This window comes from Pleurodeles waltl, chromosome 7, assembly GCF_031143425.1.
Source record: "Pleurodeles waltl isolate 20211129_DDA chromosome 7, aPleWal1.hap1.20221129, whole genome shotgun sequence".
NCBI classification, from domain to species: Eukaryota; Metazoa; Chordata; class Amphibia; order Caudata; family Salamandridae; genus Pleurodeles; species Pleurodeles waltl.
Genome location: NC_090446.1, coordinates 1029844301 through 1029867533, shown reverse-complemented (window position 1 = coordinate 1029867533; position 23233 = coordinate 1029844301). Strand labels below are relative to the sequence as shown.

The following is a 23233-nucleotide window of genomic DNA, read 5'->3' as shown; positions in this document are numbered from 1 at the left end:
CGTGGCTGAATGGGTTTTTGAGTAGATGAAGAGCACGATGCTTAGGAATTGATGAGCAGTACACAATCCCCTATCACTAAAGCCTCAGATGTCAGTGGTATTTCTTCTGAAATGCAGTGAGAACAAACTCATCAGCTAACCTGCCTCCTCTATGCATGTGTTTCCCAATTGTCCCACGTAGATGATATAGAAAAGTAAACTTTGAGACTGGTAATCATTTCGATGTTTTATTCAAGGTTCTATCGACACGCTTAAAACTGATAGCCCTGTAAGTAATCACTCACAAGGGTTAGCAGTTCTTTTACACACTTGCATAATAATTTTACATTCTGATTTCATTTCTTCTGTCACTTGATAGAATCCCTCGTCTTTAATATTGTATGTAGAATGTTAATCAAATACAATATACCACTACAAATCTGAACTAAATTTTGAAATACTGACCAAATTCACATCTGAGTTTGAAACGTCACATAACATCGTAAATATTGGACCAATCTTACTGATGTTTTACTTTAGGATTTCTTAAAATGAACACCCTGATTTGAAAAACTGGAGGTTTCAGAAAACAAATGTGTTGGTTGGCATGTGACATGCTCATTTTTTGTTAAAATACATGGTATGCAGCATTGCTTGCAACCTGGGTCTTTGTGACAGTAAGGTGCGTAAAACAGTACTCTTGATGCACAAAAGTAAAAGAGTTACAGACAAAAAACAATATGCTTTACAATTATATTTGTTGCTTACATCTTGGTCCAGTGGGAGGCCACAGGCTGCCTAGAGTAACTCTATAAATACATTTTAAATAAATCTTTTAAGACACTGAAAACAGATAGACATATTGCTTTAGAGCACACGCAAATACATCTCTGAATTAATCAACAATAACTGGCCATAAAATTAAAATCTTAAGTTGATGTGGCACTGTTTCTGTAAAATACACACATTTTCTCTTTAAAATCCTGGTCCTCAGAATGTATCATGCTCAAAATAAGAATTTGTTCTGGGTACAGCATCTGAATTAACATCATCTTCAATATACTGCTGCATTTTAAGGTGCAAACTTACCCATAGGTGACTATGCAGGATGCAAACCAAGTGGTATTTGTTGTTTTGCATTGCTAGAAGGCAAAACAAATGGCTCATTTGTTCATCAGAAATCTAGTGACAAAACACAGCTGCCCACTATGGGCAATTACATGGATATAAGAAAATGGCAGCCTTCTCTCAATTGTACTTAGCAGCTTTTCACACTGAAAGCTTTTGAATTCCCTTTTAAGTGTACATTCTAAGGTTGTTGATTCACTGTTGGTTACTGCATTGTCTTTCTTAAAGTCCTGTTTGGTTGGCACGAATGTAAAGTTCTTTAACAAGTATTTTCATTACTTTTTATTGAGCCTTCAGGTTTTCCAAAATCCATTTCAAGAAAGTCATCTGGCACATCTTTGAAAACTTCTTTCTCATTATAATCCCCTTCTTCTATAGATTTCTTCGGTTTACGTCTGCAGAGGCCATTCTTGCACGGCCTTACTAAGGCCAGGCACATGGCTGCCAGCGCCATGCCAATCGCACAGGAGTAGAATGCTGTCGCGTAATTCTGTGTTTGATCCACAAGAACACCTAGAGTTGAAAGATAACATTGTTTTCATTAGTGAAAAAGCAATCAAATTGTAACTATTATCACATTACATGATAAAGCAATGTCTGCAATTAGACTCAATCTAAAAACGTTACTTTTTCTAGAAATCATCATTTCTTTCCGATTTCACGTTGGAGGCTTTGTTCCCATTCATTACGAATTCTTAACCCAAGGTCCGTAAAATAATCTGCAGTATTTAACCAGCTGAACAGTGCTGTATAAAGAAAGTTACATATATCATCTCTGAGATGATAACCTCAGAGGGCATGCAACTTTGGGTCTTCTTATGTCTCCACCAAACCAACTTATTGTTTTGTTCACTGTGACGTTCTGTACTACCTTCGGTGAAGTTCGATACAGTGACATCTTTAGGGGGGTCTGCTCCAAGAAATGGTTTCCCATTTAGGTTGACTGAAATGCAACAAGCGAAAATCATGGAGATACGGCTTCACCAAATTTGGTATGAGGTCAAAGTGTACTCCACACAATGTGCTTGTTTTGTAATGATGAATTTCCACTAAGAGGTTTACGATTATCCACCAAATCTATACATTTGGGTTGAGCTTGAGCAAGGTAAGAATATTTGCACCATGTCATTTTAAGTCCTGCTGCAAATAGCTTTGGCCTGCAAAAGATCAGTAGAATGCTCAAGATTTGGCAGGTGTTGGATTCTCGATACTCTACCACCATTCGAGGACTTGGGGCACAAAATAATTGGAAACACTGCATTTGATATGAAGTTCACAGTTTGGCTCCAAGACATGTGAAAAAGTACAAGCTAAGGTGGAGTTTCCCTACTTTAAATAATAAATGCATTTAGAGCTGGGTTTCCTGTATCTGGGAGAGATTTGCGCATGAACACAAAGCCTGTTGAATACATCTTAAGGTTACAGAATTTCTGGTGTTGACTAAAATTGGATGCACCAATGTCTACATTAAATTCCACTGCTTGGGTATTTGAATGTTGAGTCGGTACTCTTTCTGGTGCATTTTGGGCCTCTTATTTTCCCTTTACATGAAGATAAAACCAACTGTAAAAGCCACAATTTCATTAATACTAAAAGTTATACACAAAAATACAAATTAAATAGTTGTCTCAAATTAAAAACAAAAGTTTAGTTTAGAAAAATGAAAAAGTAAACATACCTCCAAGTGGTGGACCAGCCAACCCGGCTATGCTCTGAATGAAAACATAGACTCCAACTGCTGAAGACATCTTCTCGATGCCCACTACGTCATCATCCGCTAGCATTGGAATGTGGGTACCTGCCACTGATCCTAACATACATCCATAAAATGCGCTACACACAGTCAGGCCCCAAAACTCTGTGGCAAAGGCAAAAGAAATGAGAGCCAAACATAACAAAATGACGAAAATTATCTCAATATAAATCTTGCGAATGGGCTTCTTATTAAGAATCCAGCCAGCGCCAATTCTTCCGAAAACTTCAGCGATGGCCATGGCAGACAGCATGTAGGCAGAATGATCTTTATCAATGCCAAGACTGATACCCAGTGGAATGATGTACAGAGAAGGGGCAAAAAATGCAAGTGTAGCAAAAAGGCCATACAGTGCATAACAAATAAAACCACTATTTTTCAAAATTGAAAAGTCCAACAGTGTGACTTTTGTTTTCACCGGAGGACCATGTGCTTCTTCCAGCATTTGGACATTTTCCTGAGGGACAACATATTCTGTCTCTGGTTTCAAGTGTTCATTTTCTTTCTTGGGTGAGGTACCTACTTCGACTCCAGAGTCAATGGAATCAATTGAAGTAATTGTTTTCTCATTTTCAAGTATGTATTCTGTTCCCACGCTCTCTTTTTTTGGAGTTTCTTCTACTTGTACTTCTTTTTGGATTTTCATTGGTCGTAGCAGTGACCCACAAACAACAATATTTAACTGAAGAACACCAAGAAGCAGCAGGCTGTGTCTCCAGCCGAGGTGATCGTTTAGAGCAGTAATAACTAGGGAAGAGAATGAAAAACCATAGTTTGTTAATCTACAGACATCAATTGCAACATGATTTTTAACGATGCATCACTCAACCTTCAGTATAACATGCTCAGTTTACCTAATGACATAATATACGTGCCTACTACATTGGTAAATTATACAATGGCATTAAAAAGCATTGAATGTTAAGTTAGAAGCAGTCTCCTAAGACATTAAATAAACATGCCCCATGTCACTTGCACATTCTTTGGTAAGGAAAAGGAAAAACATATCACAATATTGATAATATGACACGGCTAACTTTGACAATCCTTCTGTAGTGCACAATTGCATTATTGGTTTCTAGTTACTCTTAAAGGCTAACTCTACATGGGTTAGTAAAAGTTAATATGATTTAAAAATCGTGGCTTGGTAGCCTTATGTTTGACTGGAGTGGGGACTAAGCAGATTTTATTCTCTCTGTCTCATTTCGTTTCATCATGCTCCCAGCTTCTTGACATCTTGAGCCAATGGCAAGAGAACTAAGATGTCTCCCAAGTACTGACAACTGATTAGGCCTTGACCAAATGTTGCAAAATTAATACTTGTGTCTTGGTTGGAAAAGGCATAAAAAGAAAGAAAAGAAGAAGAGTTATCCTGACATCATGGCTGTCCTTATCGCTTCTCATTCTTATAATGGCCGAGCCCTTGCTTTGACTGAGATAAGGAAGGTACTCTATGCAGGTCTTGTACAAACTAAATGTGTGGAACCTGGCTGTAGTTATGTTACTGCAACACTTTGACTCTTAATAGTCATTAACAGATACTAAACTCACCTGGAACCGTGGGAAAAGGTACAAATAAAATACTTCTCGACTTGTAATTGTTGTAAATATTTGTGCAATGCTCTTTATGCTTGATTTATGACTATGTTTGCTTTAAAGAAATTAATTGGTGTTTAAATAAAACCCTCTTCCAACAAATTAAGTTTGTCGGTCTGTGTATAGCTGGTGGGGAGAGTGTGGGCTACCTGGAGGCTTCCAGATCCTAGCATATAATAAGTATCTAGACAAGGCAAAAAATCAAGCAGGGAAGTTGTGCCACTTCTAATGATCCTAATGGTAGAACGCACATATTTATTCTATAGGAGAAGACAAGTTGGAACAAACCATACTTTCCCATACACACTGTATCTAGGACAAAAAAAAACAACAAAAAAAACACACACAACCCTCCTTAAGAGCAAGGTGCGATATCGGAACTGTAAATATAAAGTTTTTGCCTGCAAGGGTTCAATCTGGTTTAGGAATGCTTCCTGATGCATGTGATTTTTAAAATCCAGGAACCTAGCTGTTAAATCTCCCACAATGTCGGGGTTCAGCCATGAGCCCCGGATATCGTCTTTAAGAATGCCAAAGTATTTTTGTTAATACTTTGTTGATTGGTCCATAGGTCACCCATATCCAGTTTTTTTAACCACTTTTTTTTTTAACATAGAATCGAATCTATAGAATAGAATCCTCCCCTTATTATCCAATGTCATTACTTTAATGATTCTCACATAGGAAGTGGTGAATTATTACACCAAATCCGCACCCAAAAAGCTATGAGTCTAAATGCTGCCACTAGCGTAATATTATTCAAACCAAGATCTAACCTAACTGGAGTTAATGGTACATTTCGTTGTAATCCCAAAATTCATCTCATAAAAGTATTTTTAACTTTTTCAAGCCCCATAACCCCATATAGTGCTGCTCTTACCCCATTAGCCTGATAATTGTCTTACCCATCTATCCACTCCAACTCGACCAGTCAGCTATCCATTGGATCCCCATCGTATCGGACTACAGTTCTTTAGGTGGAGCCTATTGATAATTTTCAATAAGTAATTCGGAACTCCTAGCTGTTCAAGCACTGTCCTTAATTCCCCCTGGGGATAAGGTCAAAAGCTGCATAAAATCTACAAAAGATGAGCTACATATAGCGTATGTGTTTTTTTTTTAAACGGGCGACCCAAAGATTGTGCCACTTCATGTTTATAATTGTCACACCTGGAATGTGATCAGCTTAATTGAAAATGTGCACTTACTATGTGATAAGAGCAGGAGCAGCTGCCGCAAATCAAGGGGCAGTGGAGGGAAGAGTGGGGTGGCTAATTAAAAATAAACATATCTTTTCAGACACTGCCAGACACCTTGTGCTCCTCTTCTGATGGTATCCCAAAAGTACCTAGGACACCATCACAGGCTCCCCATGCAATCATGCCACTGCTCCCATGCTTTACCTAGCATGAGAGCAGTGCTAGAATTGGTCTGGCCAGCTTAGTCTGCCGCTCAGACACTGCATGCGAGTCTGTGCAGTTTCTCCAACCCGGCTGTGTAACACAGTTGGGTTGGAGAAACCTAAGTGCGCATGTCAGTTTGGCCAGCCAAACTAACATGTGCACGTAATTGCACCCCCTCCATGGCCCTGGTCTGCCTCTCCCTTTACACAGTGGCTCAGCTGAGCTAGCAGCTGAAAAAAAAAAAAAAAAAAGAAAGAAAATGGAGATGGAGAGAGTATTTCACATATTAGAACATTGGAATGCTGGGGGCTCCATTGAAAACAATGGAGTGCTGCTGCCTTTTACTGGCCGGTAAAAGCCTGCAGCGCCAACATTCCAATGTTCGCTTTGTTCACAGCAACAGCTGTGAACAAAGCCTCACGGAGCCCGAGGGGATTTTAATCCCCTCGGGCTCCGTGAACATTTTTTTTTTAATAGAACATTCTGCCCTGAGTGGCAGAATGTTCTAATAGCCTTAGAACCCGCCGTAGCGGGCTCTACCGGCTATTAAAGTCCCTCTCCCTTGTTAAATTTAACATTTAACGCGGGGAGCGGGCCTTTAATAGCCGGTAGAGCCCACTACGGCGGGTTCTAAGGCTATATGGGAGCATTTATTTTGTGAAATGCTATATTGAACTGCTTACCTGGTGCAAAGGCGAAAACTGCAAAACATTCTCCAGTAGAGGCAACTGCAGTAACCAGTGAACGCTTTCTGTCAAAGTACTGTGAAAGTATGGTGACCGTTGGTATGAAACTTAAGGAGTATCCCAAACCTGTGGAAGGATAGAAAGGACAGGTGTGATCATCTGTTGTAATATTCTTTACACAGAGGTAAATTGTTCAGGTGCTTGGGTTCGGGCGTATTTATCACAGGAATTTGACCCACAGAGTGAAAGTTAGCAAAGGGAGAAAGAAGGAGGACGTGAAAGATGGGGAAACAGTGACAAAGGGGGAAACGGAGGATGAAAGACCCTGCAAGAGTGAGATAAAGAGACCAGAAGTGCAGGATGGTGGAACTAAGAGGCATGCAGCGGAATCAAGAATCGCAGTCTTAGCATTAGGCGTGGCTAGTGTTCAGTGTTGTTTTTATATGTGATGTCTGAATGTGATGTGTTTAAGGCAAGCACAGGCAGAGGCAGTGATGCCAGGTATTAAATAATCATTTTCCATAAATTGATAAAAATTTAAGGTGGAGTGATAACGAAAACATAATTCAGGATCTGGTTCCTCTATGGAAATAAGACAAATATTGTCATGCCCCAACTCCAGTTCTCCAGATTCATCGAACTAGATAAGTTTACAAAGCTGGTAAGATTAGTGAATGCTCGCTGGCCACTATGCTCAGGTAGAGTATTAGAATGCTGAGCGCTCCGCTGAAGACAGTGACGAGTCTCAGGGCTCCTACTGGCTGGTAACAGTCCAATGTCTGCCTTTCTCTCTCTTTGTTTTTAATCAGAGCATTCTAACCCTAGTTAGTGGAATGTTCGTACAGCCTTTCAGCCCTTCTGCCTCAGACTACACTGGTTGTTAAAGGCCCTCGCCCGCGGCCCGGGACTATAAATATGGTCCAGGGCCTTTAACGACTTGTATAGCCCTCGGCATCGGACTATAATGCTACAGTAAATGTCTCTGCTCTTTTTAAGACCTTTATGTATCACTGGCTTTCCCGCAACCAATCTACCTATACGTATATACATTGATTCATAATGTCTCAATATTGATTCCAAAAGTATTCTCTCCACTTCATTAAAGTTCAACTTCCCTAATGTCCTGAAAGACTATAGAGATGATCATTCTCCTCAGCCCAGCATGAGGCAGTTTTGTTGTTTTTCTATGATTAATGCCTTAGTGGGATGAAAGCTTGAGTTGGGAGAAAACAACATTGGTCGCCCTTAGAAACTTACCAGATATTAGACCAATTGTTAAGTACATTTCGTCGACGCTGCGTGCAAAAGATGCGGTGACCATTCCGATGCTGACCAGGAACCCTCCGGCCATAACCACTGGTCGGTGGCCAAACCGGTTACTCAGTACTGTTGACAGTGGAGCTGCAATAAAACAAAGCGGAGTTAGTTTTGCAGTTATGTTTTTGCAAGTGAAAGAAAGAAAAAAAAAAAAAGCAGATGGCATTTTTACGTTATGCATTTTGTTACGTTCAGAACAAGGTCCCATTATTGCCCCGTAGTTTCGTACATATGAAAAATATTCATGACATTCTAGTGAAGTCATCTTGAGGCATGCCATGATTTGACATCCTGGCCAGTCAACAATAAATGTTACCATGCTAACAACCACTCTTCCTTACCATTTGGAGCAATCTCCCCTAAACTAGGCCATCTCATACCACATTGTGTCACTATTCAGTAAGAAAAAGAACTGCAGCTTTATTCGGTGTCTCAGTCCTAACTAACCGATGTAAAAAAGACATGTCACTGATTAAGCGTGCGATGGTTATCTCCAGATTTCATTCTTCAGTTTCAATATTTTAGTTTTCTTAATCTGCTCTGAATGACTCGTGGAGCTCTAATTCGCAGAGACAGAAGTGAAGCATGTATGATGCTGAAATACACGGTTTCTTTAAATTCGTAAAATAAAAAGTCACGCGGTCAGATAACATTACTTTATCTTAAAATCAAAACTATGTGTCAAAGATGTGCAAAAGCACGTGTCACTTGACTACAGGAAGGTGCCTGTTCTCATCATTTCAGAATGAAAAAAGGAATTTGTTCTTGGGAAATCCTTCAGATTTCATGAAGTGTAATGTATTGTGGGCTGGGAGTCAGACTTCTTGCTGCACTGTTACTAAAAGATACATTAATTACAAGGTCAAATGTGGACAAAAAGAACTGCTACTTTCAAGCACGTTTTGGTTTAAGATCACAATCGCGGTATTTCTTATCCATCATGTTCAGCACATCTTAAAAATCCAGTTTTAAAGTGGTACACCCTTACTTCGGAGGGAAAACTCGCTACTCACCGGTAAATGTCATCACAAACACACATATTGAGATGATCCAGGATATACGACTGTTGCTTTCCTCGAAGTAAGTGATGAGTTCGCCGAAGAAGACTCCAAACGTCTTGATGACCCCATAGGTGAATACTTCTACGAAGAAGAAGGCAACGGCCACCACCCAGCCCCAGCCGCCATCAGGCACTTTGGTGTAAACTTTTGCATTGGTGCAGGTTCTCGCTGTTGCCATGGCAGTCATCCTCGATCTGTAGAGAAATGAGATAGCTTAGACAACCACCTGGGTTCTTTCCACGTTACACTTTGATTTATGTGCTTACTACAGTGAGTAGTTTCTTAATTTTAGAAATCTGTGCTGCAGCGCTGCACAATCTAACTCCAAGTTCTCACTTTCTGTAATGCTGCCTTAAAGTCAATTTTACTCGCCCTCCTTCATTTTCACAGCCTTCTTGCCTCATGGGTCCCTGCTGCTTCCTTGCATGAGAACCATTGACTCATTTATGTTGGTAAACTGGGGACTTTGTTGTCCATAGTTGGCGTCTGTGAGAAAACAAAAAACAAACCGGATAGTCTCCTGCTGGTCCCTTACTTCCTCCCACTTTCGGTGGACAGGCAAGGTTATCTCTCCTACTTGCATTACTGTGAAAGGATCTAAATGCTAATTTCGAATAATAACGAAAAAATGTAGCTCAGTTGCCTTCCTGTACCATCGTGATATTATCCGAGTGTTCCTTGAATCATCCTGGAGTTACAGTGATTAAGATGGAATAGGGGGAAACACTTCCAGCTAGTCTGCCCAATGCATTGGGCACAACAGACAAGCAAACAGAGCAGTGTGGTAATCCACCTAAAAGCAACAACTAATTAAAAATAGTGACTATTTCTTCACTTATAATGCTGATGCAAGTTTTTAGAGCAGATTCAAGTAGCAGTATTACCATAAGTAATAGATTTGATGACTCCCCCTCTAAAAAGATTTATGGAAAATAGTAAATATATGTATTAGAAAGCACAACATCAAAACAAAGAAAAAAACAATATATGAAATTTAGCTTTGTTAGTACTTGTTAACAATAAGATGGAAAATCTGACTGAGCAGAGCAGTACTACATTGTGGACTGTGAACTGCAGGTGTCTACCTGGGAGACAGGAAGCAGGAGAGGCCAGAGAGTGCAAAGGAGAGGGCTGGAGGGACCAAGTGGTAAAGGTTGAGAAGGTGGAATCCAGATCAGGCCCACTTACATAGTTTGTTATGCTGCTTGAGTGATACAAAAGCAGCCTCCCCTATCTTCAGTACCCACTGTCAGATCTGGCACGTGTTCCCCCCCTAATAGCCAAGTTTACCTTTGAGCAATGCTTTAAATGGGATGAAAAATGTGGGAGGGTCTTTGAAAGGGGCGTGGCCAAAGAGTAACTTTGAAGCCTTTTTAAGAGGCGTGGCCTATGTAATTAGGGGCATGACTTAAAACCTATAATATGTGGTCATCACAAAAGGCACGGAAACACTCCCCAAATACGATCAAAATACATAGACAGAACCCCTCTAACCACACAACCCTACATTGCAAGCATCCTGCTCATGCTTCAGTGCCTCACAAAGGTAATAAGCAGTATTTAGATGTTGGCATACAATAAACTAAAATCCTGTGCTTCACACAAGTGTCTACCTAAACAGTAGGTTGGTGGCCCAGTGAGTTTTCTGTTATTGCATCTAGCCATGTCACACAGCAGCAAACTCCTATATCTCAAACAAGCCAGATGCATTGGGTTTGTCAGTGCTTGCTTATTAGCTGTGCTAGATAATTAATAACAATGATTTTGTTGTGAATAATTAGACTGGAAAATCGTTGAATCTAGGAAAGGAGAATGAATTAAACATTACAAAGATCTATAGAAGCAGTAGAGCTTCAGAGTGTCTCTGGCACCACTCCTCTTCACTCCTCCACTCCTCTTCACTCCTTCACTCCTCTTCACACCACTTTCTCCTGCACTCTGTGGCTATTACATAGGACATGGAAATACTCCCCAAATAGAAACAAATCACGAAGACAGAACCCTTCCAACCACCCACCCTACAAGGCGTAGCAGTCTACTCAAGCAGGCTCATGCCTCAGTGCCTCACATAAGGGTAGTAAGCACTTATATATATATGTATATATACTATGCAGTACTTTAAACTAATAGCCTGTGCTTTACACGTGGTGCCACCTAAACAGTAGGTTGGTGCCCCAGTGAGTTTTGATATTGCATCTAGCCATGTGGCTATTACACAGAACATGGAAACACTTCACAAATAGAATCAAAACACAAAAAAAGAACCCTTCCAACCACCCACCCTACTCAAGTAGACACATGCTTCAGTGCCCCACATAAGGATAGCAAGCACTATAAATAGATGATGCAGTACTTTAAACTAATAGCCTGTGCTTCACACATGGTGAAACCTATGCAGTAGGTGGGTGCCTCTCTGAGTTTTCTCCTTTTGCATTTAGACATGTCACAGAACAAACATGTATCCAAATCAACAAGCCAAACCCATTTGCTTTGCCAGCGCTTGTTAGCTGTACCAGATAAATGAATACAACGATCTTGTCAATAATTAGCCTGGGAAATGTTTCAATTCTAAAACCTTGACACTGTCAATTAAACATTACAAAGGTCTGTGGAAGTTGTAGAGACCTTCGTCTGGGGTTCTGAAGGCTGGGCTATAGTACGTGGCTACCTCAATATGGACTTGTAACTTTAGTACTTAACTTCTAAACCTAAATTGTCTATCTTGCTGCGTGGTGAGGCACTATGCCTGGATTGTGCAAGGCTCAGACTCATACATGTCGCTTCTGATTTTAAAAAAGAGGGTATTTAATTGGCTGGCCCCGGGGTCGGTAGGCAACTGGTACACTAGTAGTGCGCAGAGAGCTTAATTGTGTAACTGCAACTCAATGCAGAACAAACGTGACCAGTCTTGCGAAAGTGAGCGCATGGGATGCTCGAAGAGCTACATAAATGAGGTGTGTGTATAAACTATGACCCAAGAAATGCGGCTTCTATTCTTGTACCTACTGAACTGAAATGGGGGAGGGGCACTGCCGTTTGCAATGGTATTAGTGGGTTAGTTAGCGTGCCCTCTGTGCAGCACAGCGTACCTTTACTGTTTGTATACCAATGGGGGCTCGGGGGGAGCAGAGGGCTTGCCCGGTCTCCCCCCGGGCTTTTCGGGCCGGAGTGGTACAGGCCACTGATGAGTTGGGGATTGGTGGTCGGTGCAGGAAGGGGCAGGTTGTTGGTGGGAGGATAAAAGACAGGGGCAGGGTGTGGGCGGCCTCTTTGGCCGTCGTCACACCCAGTAGGCGTGTTTGTCTTCGTGCCCGCCCGCCCTCCCATGCATTGATTCTTGTTCCTGTGGGATTTTTGTTTTCGTACCCCTTTTTGTTTGGTGTTTTGTGGTTGGAGGTGATTTGCAATTAGTGAGGCGTTGTAGGTTGGGCATTAATAAGTTTCAGTTTTGACAGGACAGGTCTGGGTTTGTTTTGGTTAATGGTTCATTAGATGTGTTTGTATGTCAAGGGGGGTTTGGGTGGTTTTATTATTTTTGACACTGGTAGTCAGGTCTGGCTGCGGGGGGTTTCTGGTCAAGAAGCATTTCGGGTGGGGAAAGGGATCGATATAAAAATCAGTGGACAGGGAATTTACACAAGGCAAGGGGAATTTTAGAAGGGATGGGTAAGGGGTAGGTCAGGTCAAGGTGGTAGGCATAAGGGGTAGGTTGAATGGGTTATTTAGAGGGAGGGGGAGGGGATAGGAGGAAAGTTATGTATTAGTGAGGTTATGTAGTTTTGTAAGGCTTTATGCCAAGGTGTTTATATTGCCAGACCTGTTCTATTAAAGCGGCCTTTTACCCCTTAACGAGTTTGTGGTTTGTTCACTCTTTGGGCCCGATGTGCACTGCTGAGCACCCGTACTGACTGCATAGTAGTGCACCCCTATGCACCCACACTAGTTGTAGAGCAGTGTTCTCTATCCTACAGCGACGTGCAACTGTCCTCGCTGTGTAGTATTGTGCACCTTTGCAGGCCAGGCCGTTGGTGACGCGCGTAACATCTATGGCGGTTCTGTGGTGTGGCTGCCGAGTTCTGTTCAGGATATAAATGATGTCGGGGCGGACTCCTGACACATCCAGGGCTGTGCGCAGTCTTGCACTTCTCCCCTGTGATGTGTCACATTACCGGGTGGAAGCTCTCGGCTGTAATGCAGCGCTCCACGCGGAGCCATGTATAAAGCACGAGGGGTGTTTGCACTGCGCACACTTTTCATGGCGCTCTGGTGGCGCGCGTCGACGCAATCACAGACCCCGCCTCGTACAGCCGGGGAGTAGCAGGCGCGCGCGCTTCTACATTTACTTCGCGTATAAAGCGGGAATGGTTGCGGCTGCGCGTCTTCCAGCAGGAGAAAGCTCGGGAGACATTGGTTCTAGAGAAGACCCCGCCGCGCACTTAACACCAGCGCTTGACACATTCGCTGTACTAAGCACAACACCGAAGAGCACACAAACGTGCTCAATGCTTCTCCTTGAACAAGGACTGAGCGGCGCCCTGACCACTTTTGTTGGTAGCAATATTGATAAGAACAAGCTCAGTGTCTTGTTGCAGCTGTTGGGCTGTGCAGCGCTGTGACGCCACTGACCGGTAGTAGCGCCATATTAGGAATACATCAATAACGCGCACGAGGGAGAGCTGCGAGTGAAGTTTCTCTGCCAGGATGGCAGCTGAAAGTAATTCCACAGTAGAAGACTTTGACTTTAATTCGCTTCCCGGAAAGTAAGTCGCAGATGGAGATCTAAAAGGAACATTCACAACAAAGGGTCGAGTAAAGATAGCCAGGGGACACAGCTGTTACTTCCGACCTGCAGTCCCTAGCTTGCCCCTGCGACATCCCATGCTCTTAGGCAGAGGAAGGCAGCAGCAGGGTCTGACAGTAAAAAGGTCTATTAGCGACCAATTTAGTTTCAGTAGTTTCCACATTTAAATACCCGCCCCCGACCATCCAGTAGTAAACAGGATATCACTGCCGAGCAAATAATGGGACCCGTCGCCCGCCCTTGCGTGTATGTCACTGAGATAAAATGATGTGTGGTACTACATGTCCACGTCTATCCAACATAAAAGGCAATTTTTAAAGGTGCGGTATCCTCAACACATCAGAATTTCTTGCTTACGTTTCAAAGCTGAAACCTAAAACAGTGTGTCTTCAGTCTACAATGGAACGCTCCCTAATGGCACGTGTGCGCCGGCACAAGGCAAGCACAGTGGCAGCCTTCGAGTTGCCGCTGGTCCGTCGAATACCTGGGACTGCACATGGGTGAGCATCACTCGCGTTACCATAACACCGGCTACCAAGCGCTTTTAAAACAAGCACACAGCAGGAAACAGATTTCCAAAACACGTAGAAATCCTAAATTCGCTTGAATTCTAAGTACATCTTTTAATTATGTGAACGTGGCAACTAAATATAAACGTTCTGTATAGCATAATTCTACTTACTAGTAATACATCAGTAAAATGCATATTCTAAATAACGTGCCTAATCCAAGAAGTACAGTTGTTATGTAAATTACAAACAACTATTTCTTAAATGTGTCATTTAAAGCAGTTGCTAATTGTGTGTGTGTAGTAATAGCAGCAATACTCACCAGCAGTGTCCCGCGTTGGCACCAGGAGGTAAGATCTCAGCCCCCTGTAGCCCCTGACCTCTTTAACCCTCTGCTCCCGGAGGAGGCGAGCTTGAGACAGGACCCCGTGTGCCCGGGTTCGCCCCCCTGACCCCAGACACACGGCGGATCACTGCCTGCTACTGCTCTCCCTCCCCCGGTATCTCTGCACTGCCAGCCCTCGCTGCGCTCTTGGAATATATACCGGATTACCGGTTTTAGCCGGTCTGCGGGAGCGTCCCCGAGGAGCGCGGGGGCGCGCAGCAGTCGGTGCATCATAGCCCCTCAGTCCCTTCCGCATTGCCTATACTCGCTGGGTTCTTGGAATATGTACCGGCTTTAGCCGGTCTGCGGGAGCGTCCCCGAGGAGAGCGGGAGCGCGCAGCGGTCTGTGCCCCATAGACGGAAAGATGCTGGGGCTGCTTTCAGTGCGGATGCACGCTCGGGTGCTGCTAGACTCCCAGGCACAGGCTACAGCATGATGCGGTGCGGCGATTTTTATGGAAACAATGCCAGCATTGCTCCCATAGACAGACTGCGCTTGCATCGCTGATCCATATGGGGCGAGTGCTACATCCCCTTCAGATCTCAAGGGTCCCGGTTCAATTTAAGTTTCCTTCATAAATAATATGGCGCGTTCTCGGTGGCACCATACCGTCATGCATGTTTTTATACTTGCCGCAATCACAGGCAAGCTGCATTGTGCGGTGATCTGTGTATGAGCCACGAGTTCAGCCAGAACCGCTCTTATAAACAGGATTTAGCTTTATTTCAGGATACAGGACGCTCCTAAATAGCGCGCGCATAGGTATATGCGATATAAACTCAGTGGAGTAACGAAACTAAAAGGGGTCCCCTCTGCAAGGTACATACAGGGCGCGACCCAGTCAGACATAGTGCCTCATTACGAGTTTAATAAGGCCCTTAGGAGCTCTTAGGCCAGGGTAGTGTGCTGAGGGGAACCCCTTGGGACTCGGGCTACCTCCTCCCCCTCACCTCCCCAATCCCTTTTGTCGGTGCCTACATTAGGCAACTGTGTAAACCTGCACTAGGTAACCATGCTAGAAAGAGGCTACTTTCCTATACTGAATTAGGATTTTTGTCTACTTTCAGAAATCTATAGCTTTTCTGGATCACCCATGGGATTTACAGTGGTTTCTACCACAAACTGGAAGGAGGTTGAGAGCACAAAAATATATAAAATGCGCTACAAAGAGGGTGTTTGCATAATATGGAGAATTTTAAGCAGCATGGACATTTTCACCTCAGCTACCCTACCAAGCAATGAAAGGTTGGTAGCTACTAGATCCCTGGCTTTTGCTAAAGACTACGAGGTACTCGGAGTTCCTTCTCCACCCACCTATAACGGGGCATTAAATGGAAGTGAATTTTTTTTTTTTCATTGTGTCCCAAGAATTATCTAACCTAATATTGGATTACAGTATATCTGTTCCCTGTATTAGTGACCATAATCCTCTTGCCCTAGTTTTGGACTTTCATTTGAAGGGGTACAAGGGACAGATTGGAGAATCTGGAGCTCTTACAGTCACGTAACAAGGGTATTCAGATGAAATTGGGCGGAGTGGATAGGGAGGCCCCTTATATAAGCTTGTGAGGGAGAATAGCGAAGTTGAGACGTCCTCCAAGAACAACTCCAATGCCTTTAGTGTTATCTCCTCTGCTGTGGGTAAGAGGCTGAGGCTTAACAAAGCTCCAAAAAATCCACAACCTATAGGCACATTGGCCTATAGGAAGCTGAAAAAAGCCCTCTCAGCTACACCTTGATTCAGGGATGAAATATTGAGTGTTAGGAGAAACTATAAATCTGCCCTGGAGGCCTGGAGAACTGAGATAAGGGAGGAAGCTTGGAAGGAGCTGGGAAGGGCTTCCAATGTGAAGCACTCTGCAGCATTCTGGGAGGTCGTCAGTCAGCCCTTTCTCTCAGGGTATGAGAAACCCTCATTGGACACTATTATTCCTGTGGAAGCCTGGGTAGATCATTATAACAGCATCTTTAACTTAGACAATAGGGAGATAAATGTAGTTAGTGGAGAGGTCGTCGGCAGAGGTAACCAGGAGCTATACTCTAACCTTTGTGAACTGATTGAAGTTAAGGATGTAATTGTTGCTGTTAACCAGAGTCCAGTAGGAAAAGCCGCAGAACCTTATGGAGTTTCAGTAGATCTCTTCAAGGATTATATTGCACTTTGGGGCCCATTTTTAACCAATGTTTTTAAAGTTTGTCTTAGAGGGGAGTCTATCCCCTCTAATACAAGCAAGAAGTGGGGAAGAAGTAGTTGTCCCTATTTTTAAAAAAAGGTGATAGGCATTCTCCATGCTGTTAATGCCCAATTTCCATTCTTGGCAGTTCCCTCAAATGACTTGGAAGAATTATTGCAGTTCAACTTGAGGACTGGTTGGAGGAAACACAGGCTTTGACAAGAGCACAATATGGCAATTCAGGTGGGACTGTAGTGCAATGCCACAATTTACAGTTGATCATAGGTAAATAAGTCAATGTGTGGAGACTTTCCACTCACTTAGCATTTATGGTCCTCTTCTCTGCCTTTGACACAATGGATAGAGTCAAGCTTTGGGATATTGTGGAAAGAATGGGAATTGACCAGACCATAATTGAGTTGCTTCAGAGAATGCACTGAGACTGTCTGGTTAGGATCAGGTATGGTACTGAGGGCAAACTCTCCCCTGCAATTAAATCTTCTACATGAGACAGACACAGTTGTGTGATGGGCTCCTTATATATATATATAATGTCCTAGAGTATAGTCTAAGTAAAGCAGGAAAAGATATGCCCAAAGTGAAGTCTAATCCCTTACCAGTTTTACTAAATGCAAATGATGCGGTCCTAATCTCAAAAACTGCAAATGGATTAGAACTCCCTTTAGATGCTTTTTATAGTTTTATGTGGGGGGCTTGACCTAAAAAATAATGTCAGCAAATCTTTTGCCTTGAGTACTGGATCAAAAAATTTAAAAATCAGAGCATTCCATCTGGATGGGTTAGAGATCTGCAGGGTATAACTTTTAATCATTTGGCATTCGCTTGGACCACAATTTAAACTGGCATATTCTTTACACTCAGAGGTCCTCAGAGTATAACCTTTAATTATTTTGGCATTCGCTTGGACCACAATTTAAACTGGCATATTCTTTACACTAACAGGGTGACTCAATGCCAAAGAGTTGTAGAGTCGGTTTTCAGCTTTGCGTGCAGGTTAGGGCATAAGACGGTGCGAGAAATGATGAATGTTTATAAAAGTTAGTGTATTGCTGTAGCATCATATGGAGCAAGTGTTTGGGGGTATAAGGTCGCTGGTCCACTACAGAGGGATGAGAATACATTTTAACAAAGTCTTCTGGTAGTCCCCTAATCTACCCCCTCATGGATGTTTCACTCGGAGGTACCTCTGTCTCCCTTGGAAGATAAAATCAATCTCGAATCCTTGTTACTCTGGATGAGAATCTGGGGTAATGTGGGAGCTCACCTCTTAAAAGATGTGTTGGAAGATTGCTTATCCCAGGAAAGTGCCCTAGTGATCCCTCGGATTAATTACCTCAATGGGGTTTTTATAGACCTAGGGTTCCCAGATTTATTTTTTAATCGAGGAATATAAAGAAAAACGTTTTGTCTCAGGTGAAAGAGGCATTCCGGGAGAGGCAGGGCAGTTTTCACCAGACAAATTTTGATAAACTTTGCTGCAGCGTCAACTAGAATTTAATTAAAACCTCGTTGGACTGCAAATTGTATTTGTCATTAGTTTTTTACACGAACGTTCGGTTTTATCTTACAAGGTTTTACATTTATTAGTGGCATTTCAGGCTGTCAGGAGTAGTCTTTCTCAAGCTGCCCTTGTGACAGTGCACCCATTAAAAGCACCAATCACTTTACTTTTTCGTCATTTATATTCCTATCCTCTGAAGAGTTTTATGACTCCAGTTCTACATTTGTCCAAGAGGAGATCCCATAGAGAGGCGTTTACCTTCTTGTAAAAAAATTGTAATTTAGACCTGTGTGTTTATGCGGCGAATTTTGTACCCTGTGCCCTGTGAATCCGAAACAGATATGGGGCAGCGTGGTGCATTATATTTTCTCTGAAAGCTCGTTATTTTAATATGTGGCTGACGACTTCTTTTAAGATTATGTTTGTAATTATTTTTATAATTACGTAGTTTTACTTGTGTGAATTGTTTTTATCGCGTGCTGTTATGGCCGAATAAAGATTATGTAACTGGCTGGGTGAGATGCGAAATATCCAGCCCTCCCTCCGCCAGTGATAGGTAAGCTCTTTCCCGGGCCGTGCGGGGTTTTTGCCCCCGCTATGTGTTGTTCTAAGGAGGTGCAGAGGAGACTGCAGGGGGAGTATTAATATAACATAGAGAATTTTAGTCAGCACGGACAATTTCACTTCAGCCATCCTACCCAGCCATAAAAGAGCACCTGTTTTTCATGTTTGTAAGCCATGACGTGCCACTGCCAGCAGGTCGGCATAGTTGGACGCAGCTATCAGTTCAGGAGTAGCTAAAATTTTAAGGCCAAGATAAGGCACCTAGGGGCATATTTATAATCCCCCTAGCGCCACTGGAGCGTCACTCTATGTGACACTCCAGTGGTGCTAACCACTGCTCCATATTTACAAAGAGGTGAAACGCCACTTTTTGTGGCGTAACGCCTCCTTGTAAATATGGCCCCCTCTGACACAGTATTCTGCATTAGAGGGGCGTGCAATGGGTGTTGCTGTGGGTTTGCCACAGCAACACCCATTGCATTTTCATGATGCCTCAGATTTACGAGATTTCGTAAACCTGAGGCAGCGCCAAAATCTAATGCAACCCCCAGAATGCAGCATGCATAGAATGAGCAAAATGCCAGAAATTATTGTTTATGTGCGGGAAGGTGTCCGTTCCTGCACATAAACAATCATGTGAAAATCACGCTTTGGCACACAGAAGTGCCAGAGCGCCATTCGTGATTGTTTATGTGCAGGAAGGGGCACCATCCCACACAAACAATCACACCCCTCAATGCAGACATCCTTACACAATGTAGCAAGGATGCATGCGTTGGTGCTAATTTAGTGCCAGCGCAGGGAACAACACAGGGGTGCGCCATATTCACTTAAATATGGCGCATCCCTGCGTTGTGAAAATGATGGAGTGCAGCACTGCCAATTTTGGTGCAACATCTCGCGCCAACCTTTTCCCATACATATGGGCCTTAGTGTTTCGCCCAAGGAAAGGGGAACTGACACTCCGCTCCGCTGGAGCCTGTCTTTGTGCGGCACCGTGAGGCTTAGAATGTGAGATGCTGGATATTAACCTTAAAGCCGACATGTGGGCGAACTGGTCCCGACTATCCATGAGGGTTGGTGCAGAGGTGGACCCGATCAACTGGCCCTGGGTAGCTACATCGCACCCATTTTCAAAAGCGTTCCCCAAGTCCTGTTGTGGCCAAGATATGCAGGAAAGGGGGCCAATGGACTCAATCAATGCCTTTTCTCAATCGATAGATAGAAGGACTGCGGTAATGCTGGAATGGGATGCCTTATCTAAGGGCTGCAATAGATGCTTGGTGTTTTCATTACATCCCCGCTCTTGCATGTACGGGGTGAGGTGTGCAGCCAACATGCCCTTGAATAGTATAGTATCTACATTGAGAAGAGAAATAGGGCGGTATGAAGGACATTTAGCAAGGTCTTTCTGGGGCTTGGTTATTATAGTGATGACTGCCTCTTTCATAGAATCAATGAGGGGGCCCATGTCTCCAAGATAATTATAGAGGCAGGCAAGGAGGGGGCCAGTTGGTTCCCCAAAATCTTTTAGAATCTGGACGTAAACCAAGGACCAAGTGCCTTACAGAGTTTGAGGCAGCGTATGGCCCAGAGGACTTCATCTGGGCAGATGTTCTTTACAAGTCAAAGCGCCTCTAGCGGCGGCAGAGGTGAAATGGCCATCAGAAAGGTACCCATTGATGTCGGGTACCAAGGGCAATTCAGCCGAATAGAGAGTTGCGTAAAAGTGCTCAAAGACTCATGCTATGTCTCTATCTATGTAAGCCACACCCGGGTGAATCTCTGCTATTCTGATCCTATGGGCCTGGGCTCACAGCTTGTGCACTAGAAGCCAGCCAGTCTTATTACTTGCAGTGTAATATGTTTCTTTTGTGTGGAGAAGAGCATAATGGGCTAGATGTATCAAGTTTCCCAAAAGTGATTACCAAATTGCAATTTTTTGCGAATCACAATAAAAAAATGGGGGCGTCCAGGGTGGCAAGCTTCTCCCTCCTCAGTTGATTGAGGCATGACAAAATATTTATAAACTTACAGTGAAGGTACACGTTTACGTATCCCACAGTAGTGAGTTAAGAGTGTCCAGGGTGTCATTATTGCAGAGGACATTTTGCAGGGCCTCTCTGATTTCTTTCACTGTGGCACTGTATGTGAGAACCAAGGATGGCGCTGTGCAGTCAATCCTGCGGTCTGGAAGAAGATACTAATGGGAGAGTGGTGCAAAAGTGCAGACATGCTGATCGTGATAACCCGCTGGGAGACCAGGAAGTTATCAGTACAAGCATATATCTGATGTGAGACGTAGAAAAAAGGTAAAGACTGTCAGTGGGGTGCTCTGAACACTAGGCATCAATTAACCCTGCTTTGGATATCCAGTGCAGCCCCTCTTTCGTGAAGGTCCCAGTTTGTCCCACTCTAGGGGCCGATCTCTGTAGATCAGTTTGGACTACAAGATAAAAGTCTCACCCCACTACCAGTTCAGACTCTAGAGGCAAGGCCACAAGGCCCAGGCAATAGAGCATAAAGTGATCTTGCTGGTCATTTGGAGGATAGAGAGTGGCTAATGTGGATGTGTAGGAGAGTAGGTAGATATGTACCAAAATAAGTCTCCCAGGTGTCTTTGCTTGTGTGCTCCTTGAAATTTAGTTGCTACTAGGATCAATACCCCCCTCTCCTGCTTGGACCTGAAGAGAAGTATTTCTGGTGAAACCAATGGGATTTCAACCTCCCCCAGTCCCTCTTCCAAAGGTGTCTCTTCTTCAGGAGACAAATGCCACATTTGAGGCGCGGAGCCGATACAGAAGTGCAAGATGCCTTTCAGGTGTGTTAAGGCCACGTTTCTTAAGGCTTAGTATTTTAACCATATGCCCTATGGTGTATAGAGATTGGTCTATATGAAGGTATGGAGAGGTGACCCAGCCACTAGTGTGCCCCTGCCCTCTGTGCGGGAATTTTAAGGAGGTAGATAATTTCACTGTTTAAGGGAGGGTAGGTCCAAAAGGGAGTACAACCTAGAACTTGCTTGTTCCCACCATGGGGGCCATACATACTGTTATGTTGGGGTTCGTGTCCTGTGGTGGGGTCACCAGTTTGTGAGCGTGGTAGGTGAAGCTGCTCCCCTGATCTGATGTAAGTTAAAAAGGTGGATGATCCGTGTCCTGAACACAGGCACTGGTAGATGAGTGTTGTGGTAAGGCCCAGGTCCCAGACAGTGAGAGCACTGGCTAGGGTCCCCCAGCCCACCCATGGTCAGCATAGTCATTCGACATCTCTCGGGGGGGTGGAAAGGGAGGTTCCTGGTCCTACAGCTGCTGGAGGAGATTTGAGCGTTCTCAGTAACTCTTTGTCCTTTGTCTGTTTCTGGGTCATTCAGTTTCCGGGGGTACCAGTGGCAGTCACAATAACCAGCCTTCTGATGTTGTGCTGTGTCAGTGATACCAGAGGGCAAGCAGACTGTGTCGCCTACTTCCGGGGGCCAGCAATGCCCAGAATCTCCCAGCCTCAGCCATACATCAGATTGAGCGTGTTTCTTTGTTCCTTACAAAGATGAGGCAGATGGGGTGGACCCATTTCAATTTGATGCCTTTGTTGTGGAGAAACGTGGTGGCAGGTTTGAGCAAATGGCGGCGCTGCATCGTTAGCGGTGACAAGCCTTGGTACAACTGGATCTTGTTTCCTTCAAATAGGATCAGAGAGTGGTCATGGTGCAACCCCCCAGGTTATGCGATTCTTATAAGTGACAGGTCTAAGGGATAGGAAGGAGGCTTGGCCATTATTTTCCGAAAAGCTTTTCAATGTAGCTCATTCGAAGTGGGTACTATAAAGGGGGCAGAAAATCTAGGCGTTTGTTTCAAGATTCACCCTTCTTAGTCCTTTGACAGGTGCCAGGCTCCGGCTCCAACTTCCTGGCCACCCTTGGAGAGGCTTTAGCGCCATTACTGCTCCACCATGCAGATTTCACTGCATTAGGGGATTTCAACTGCAACTTCGATACTGCAGATAGTTATGTGATAACTAGCCTCCGAGAGACTCTATTCTAGGCCTTCCTCAATTAGTGGTAGCACCCACCTATTTAGCTGGCCGTACCCTACATGAGATCTGTAACAGACGTCCTTCATTTGTCGCGGAGGAACCAGTAACTCAGTCATGATCAGACCATTGACTAGTCCTGTTCAACTGATGATCTATGTTAATAACCCTCCCAGTCTCCTAGCTGACCACGGCCTCCTTATCCTTTGTAAATAGGGAAGGATGACGATGAATCTTAATCTCACTACCCAACTCTCCATGACCTCCCCGTCCCTTCAGACCCACAGGTCCGAGGTTTACGAGTGCAGTGATCCGGCTGGTAGAT

The 23233-nt window shown here is 43.7% G+C and overlaps 2 protein-coding genes across 7 annotated transcripts in view; one reads left to right on the top strand and one right to left on the bottom strand.

Annotated features, from left to right (window-relative positions):
• ARSG (arylsulfatase G) overlaps positions 1-23233 on the top strand; it is a 1341775-nt gene that overhangs the window by 463493 nt on the left and 855049 nt on the right. The window lies entirely within an intron of this gene.
• LOC138245870 (monocarboxylate transporter 7-like) lies at positions 214-14901 on the bottom strand. Its single transcript, XM_069199852.1, has 6 exons — positions 14556-14901; positions 8876-9117; positions 7803-7946; positions 6543-6671; positions 2786-3607; positions 214-1620 (listed from the first exon to the last, which is right to left on the bottom strand). Exons 2-6 carry the CDS (start codon positions 9108-9110, stop codon positions 1367-1369), a joined length of 1584 nt encoding a protein of 527 aa, XP_069055953.1. The 5' UTR covers positions 9111-9117; positions 14556-14901; the 3' UTR covers positions 214-1366.

Bases quoted from the DNA above. Each gene is read 5' to 3' on its own strand.
- LOC138245870 (XM_069199852.1), bottom strand. From the start codon at position 9,110: ATGACTGCCATGGCAACAGCGAGAACCTGCACCAATGCAAAAGTTTAC. The intron at 7,947-8,875 runs GTGAGTAGCGAG...GTTTTATTGCAG, and splicing joins GTTTGTGATGACATTTACCG to CTCCACTGTCAACAGTACTG. The intron at 1,621-2,785 runs GTATGTTTACTT...TTTCAACTCTAG, and splicing joins GGCTGGTCCACCACTTGGAG to GTGTTCTTGTGGATCAAACA.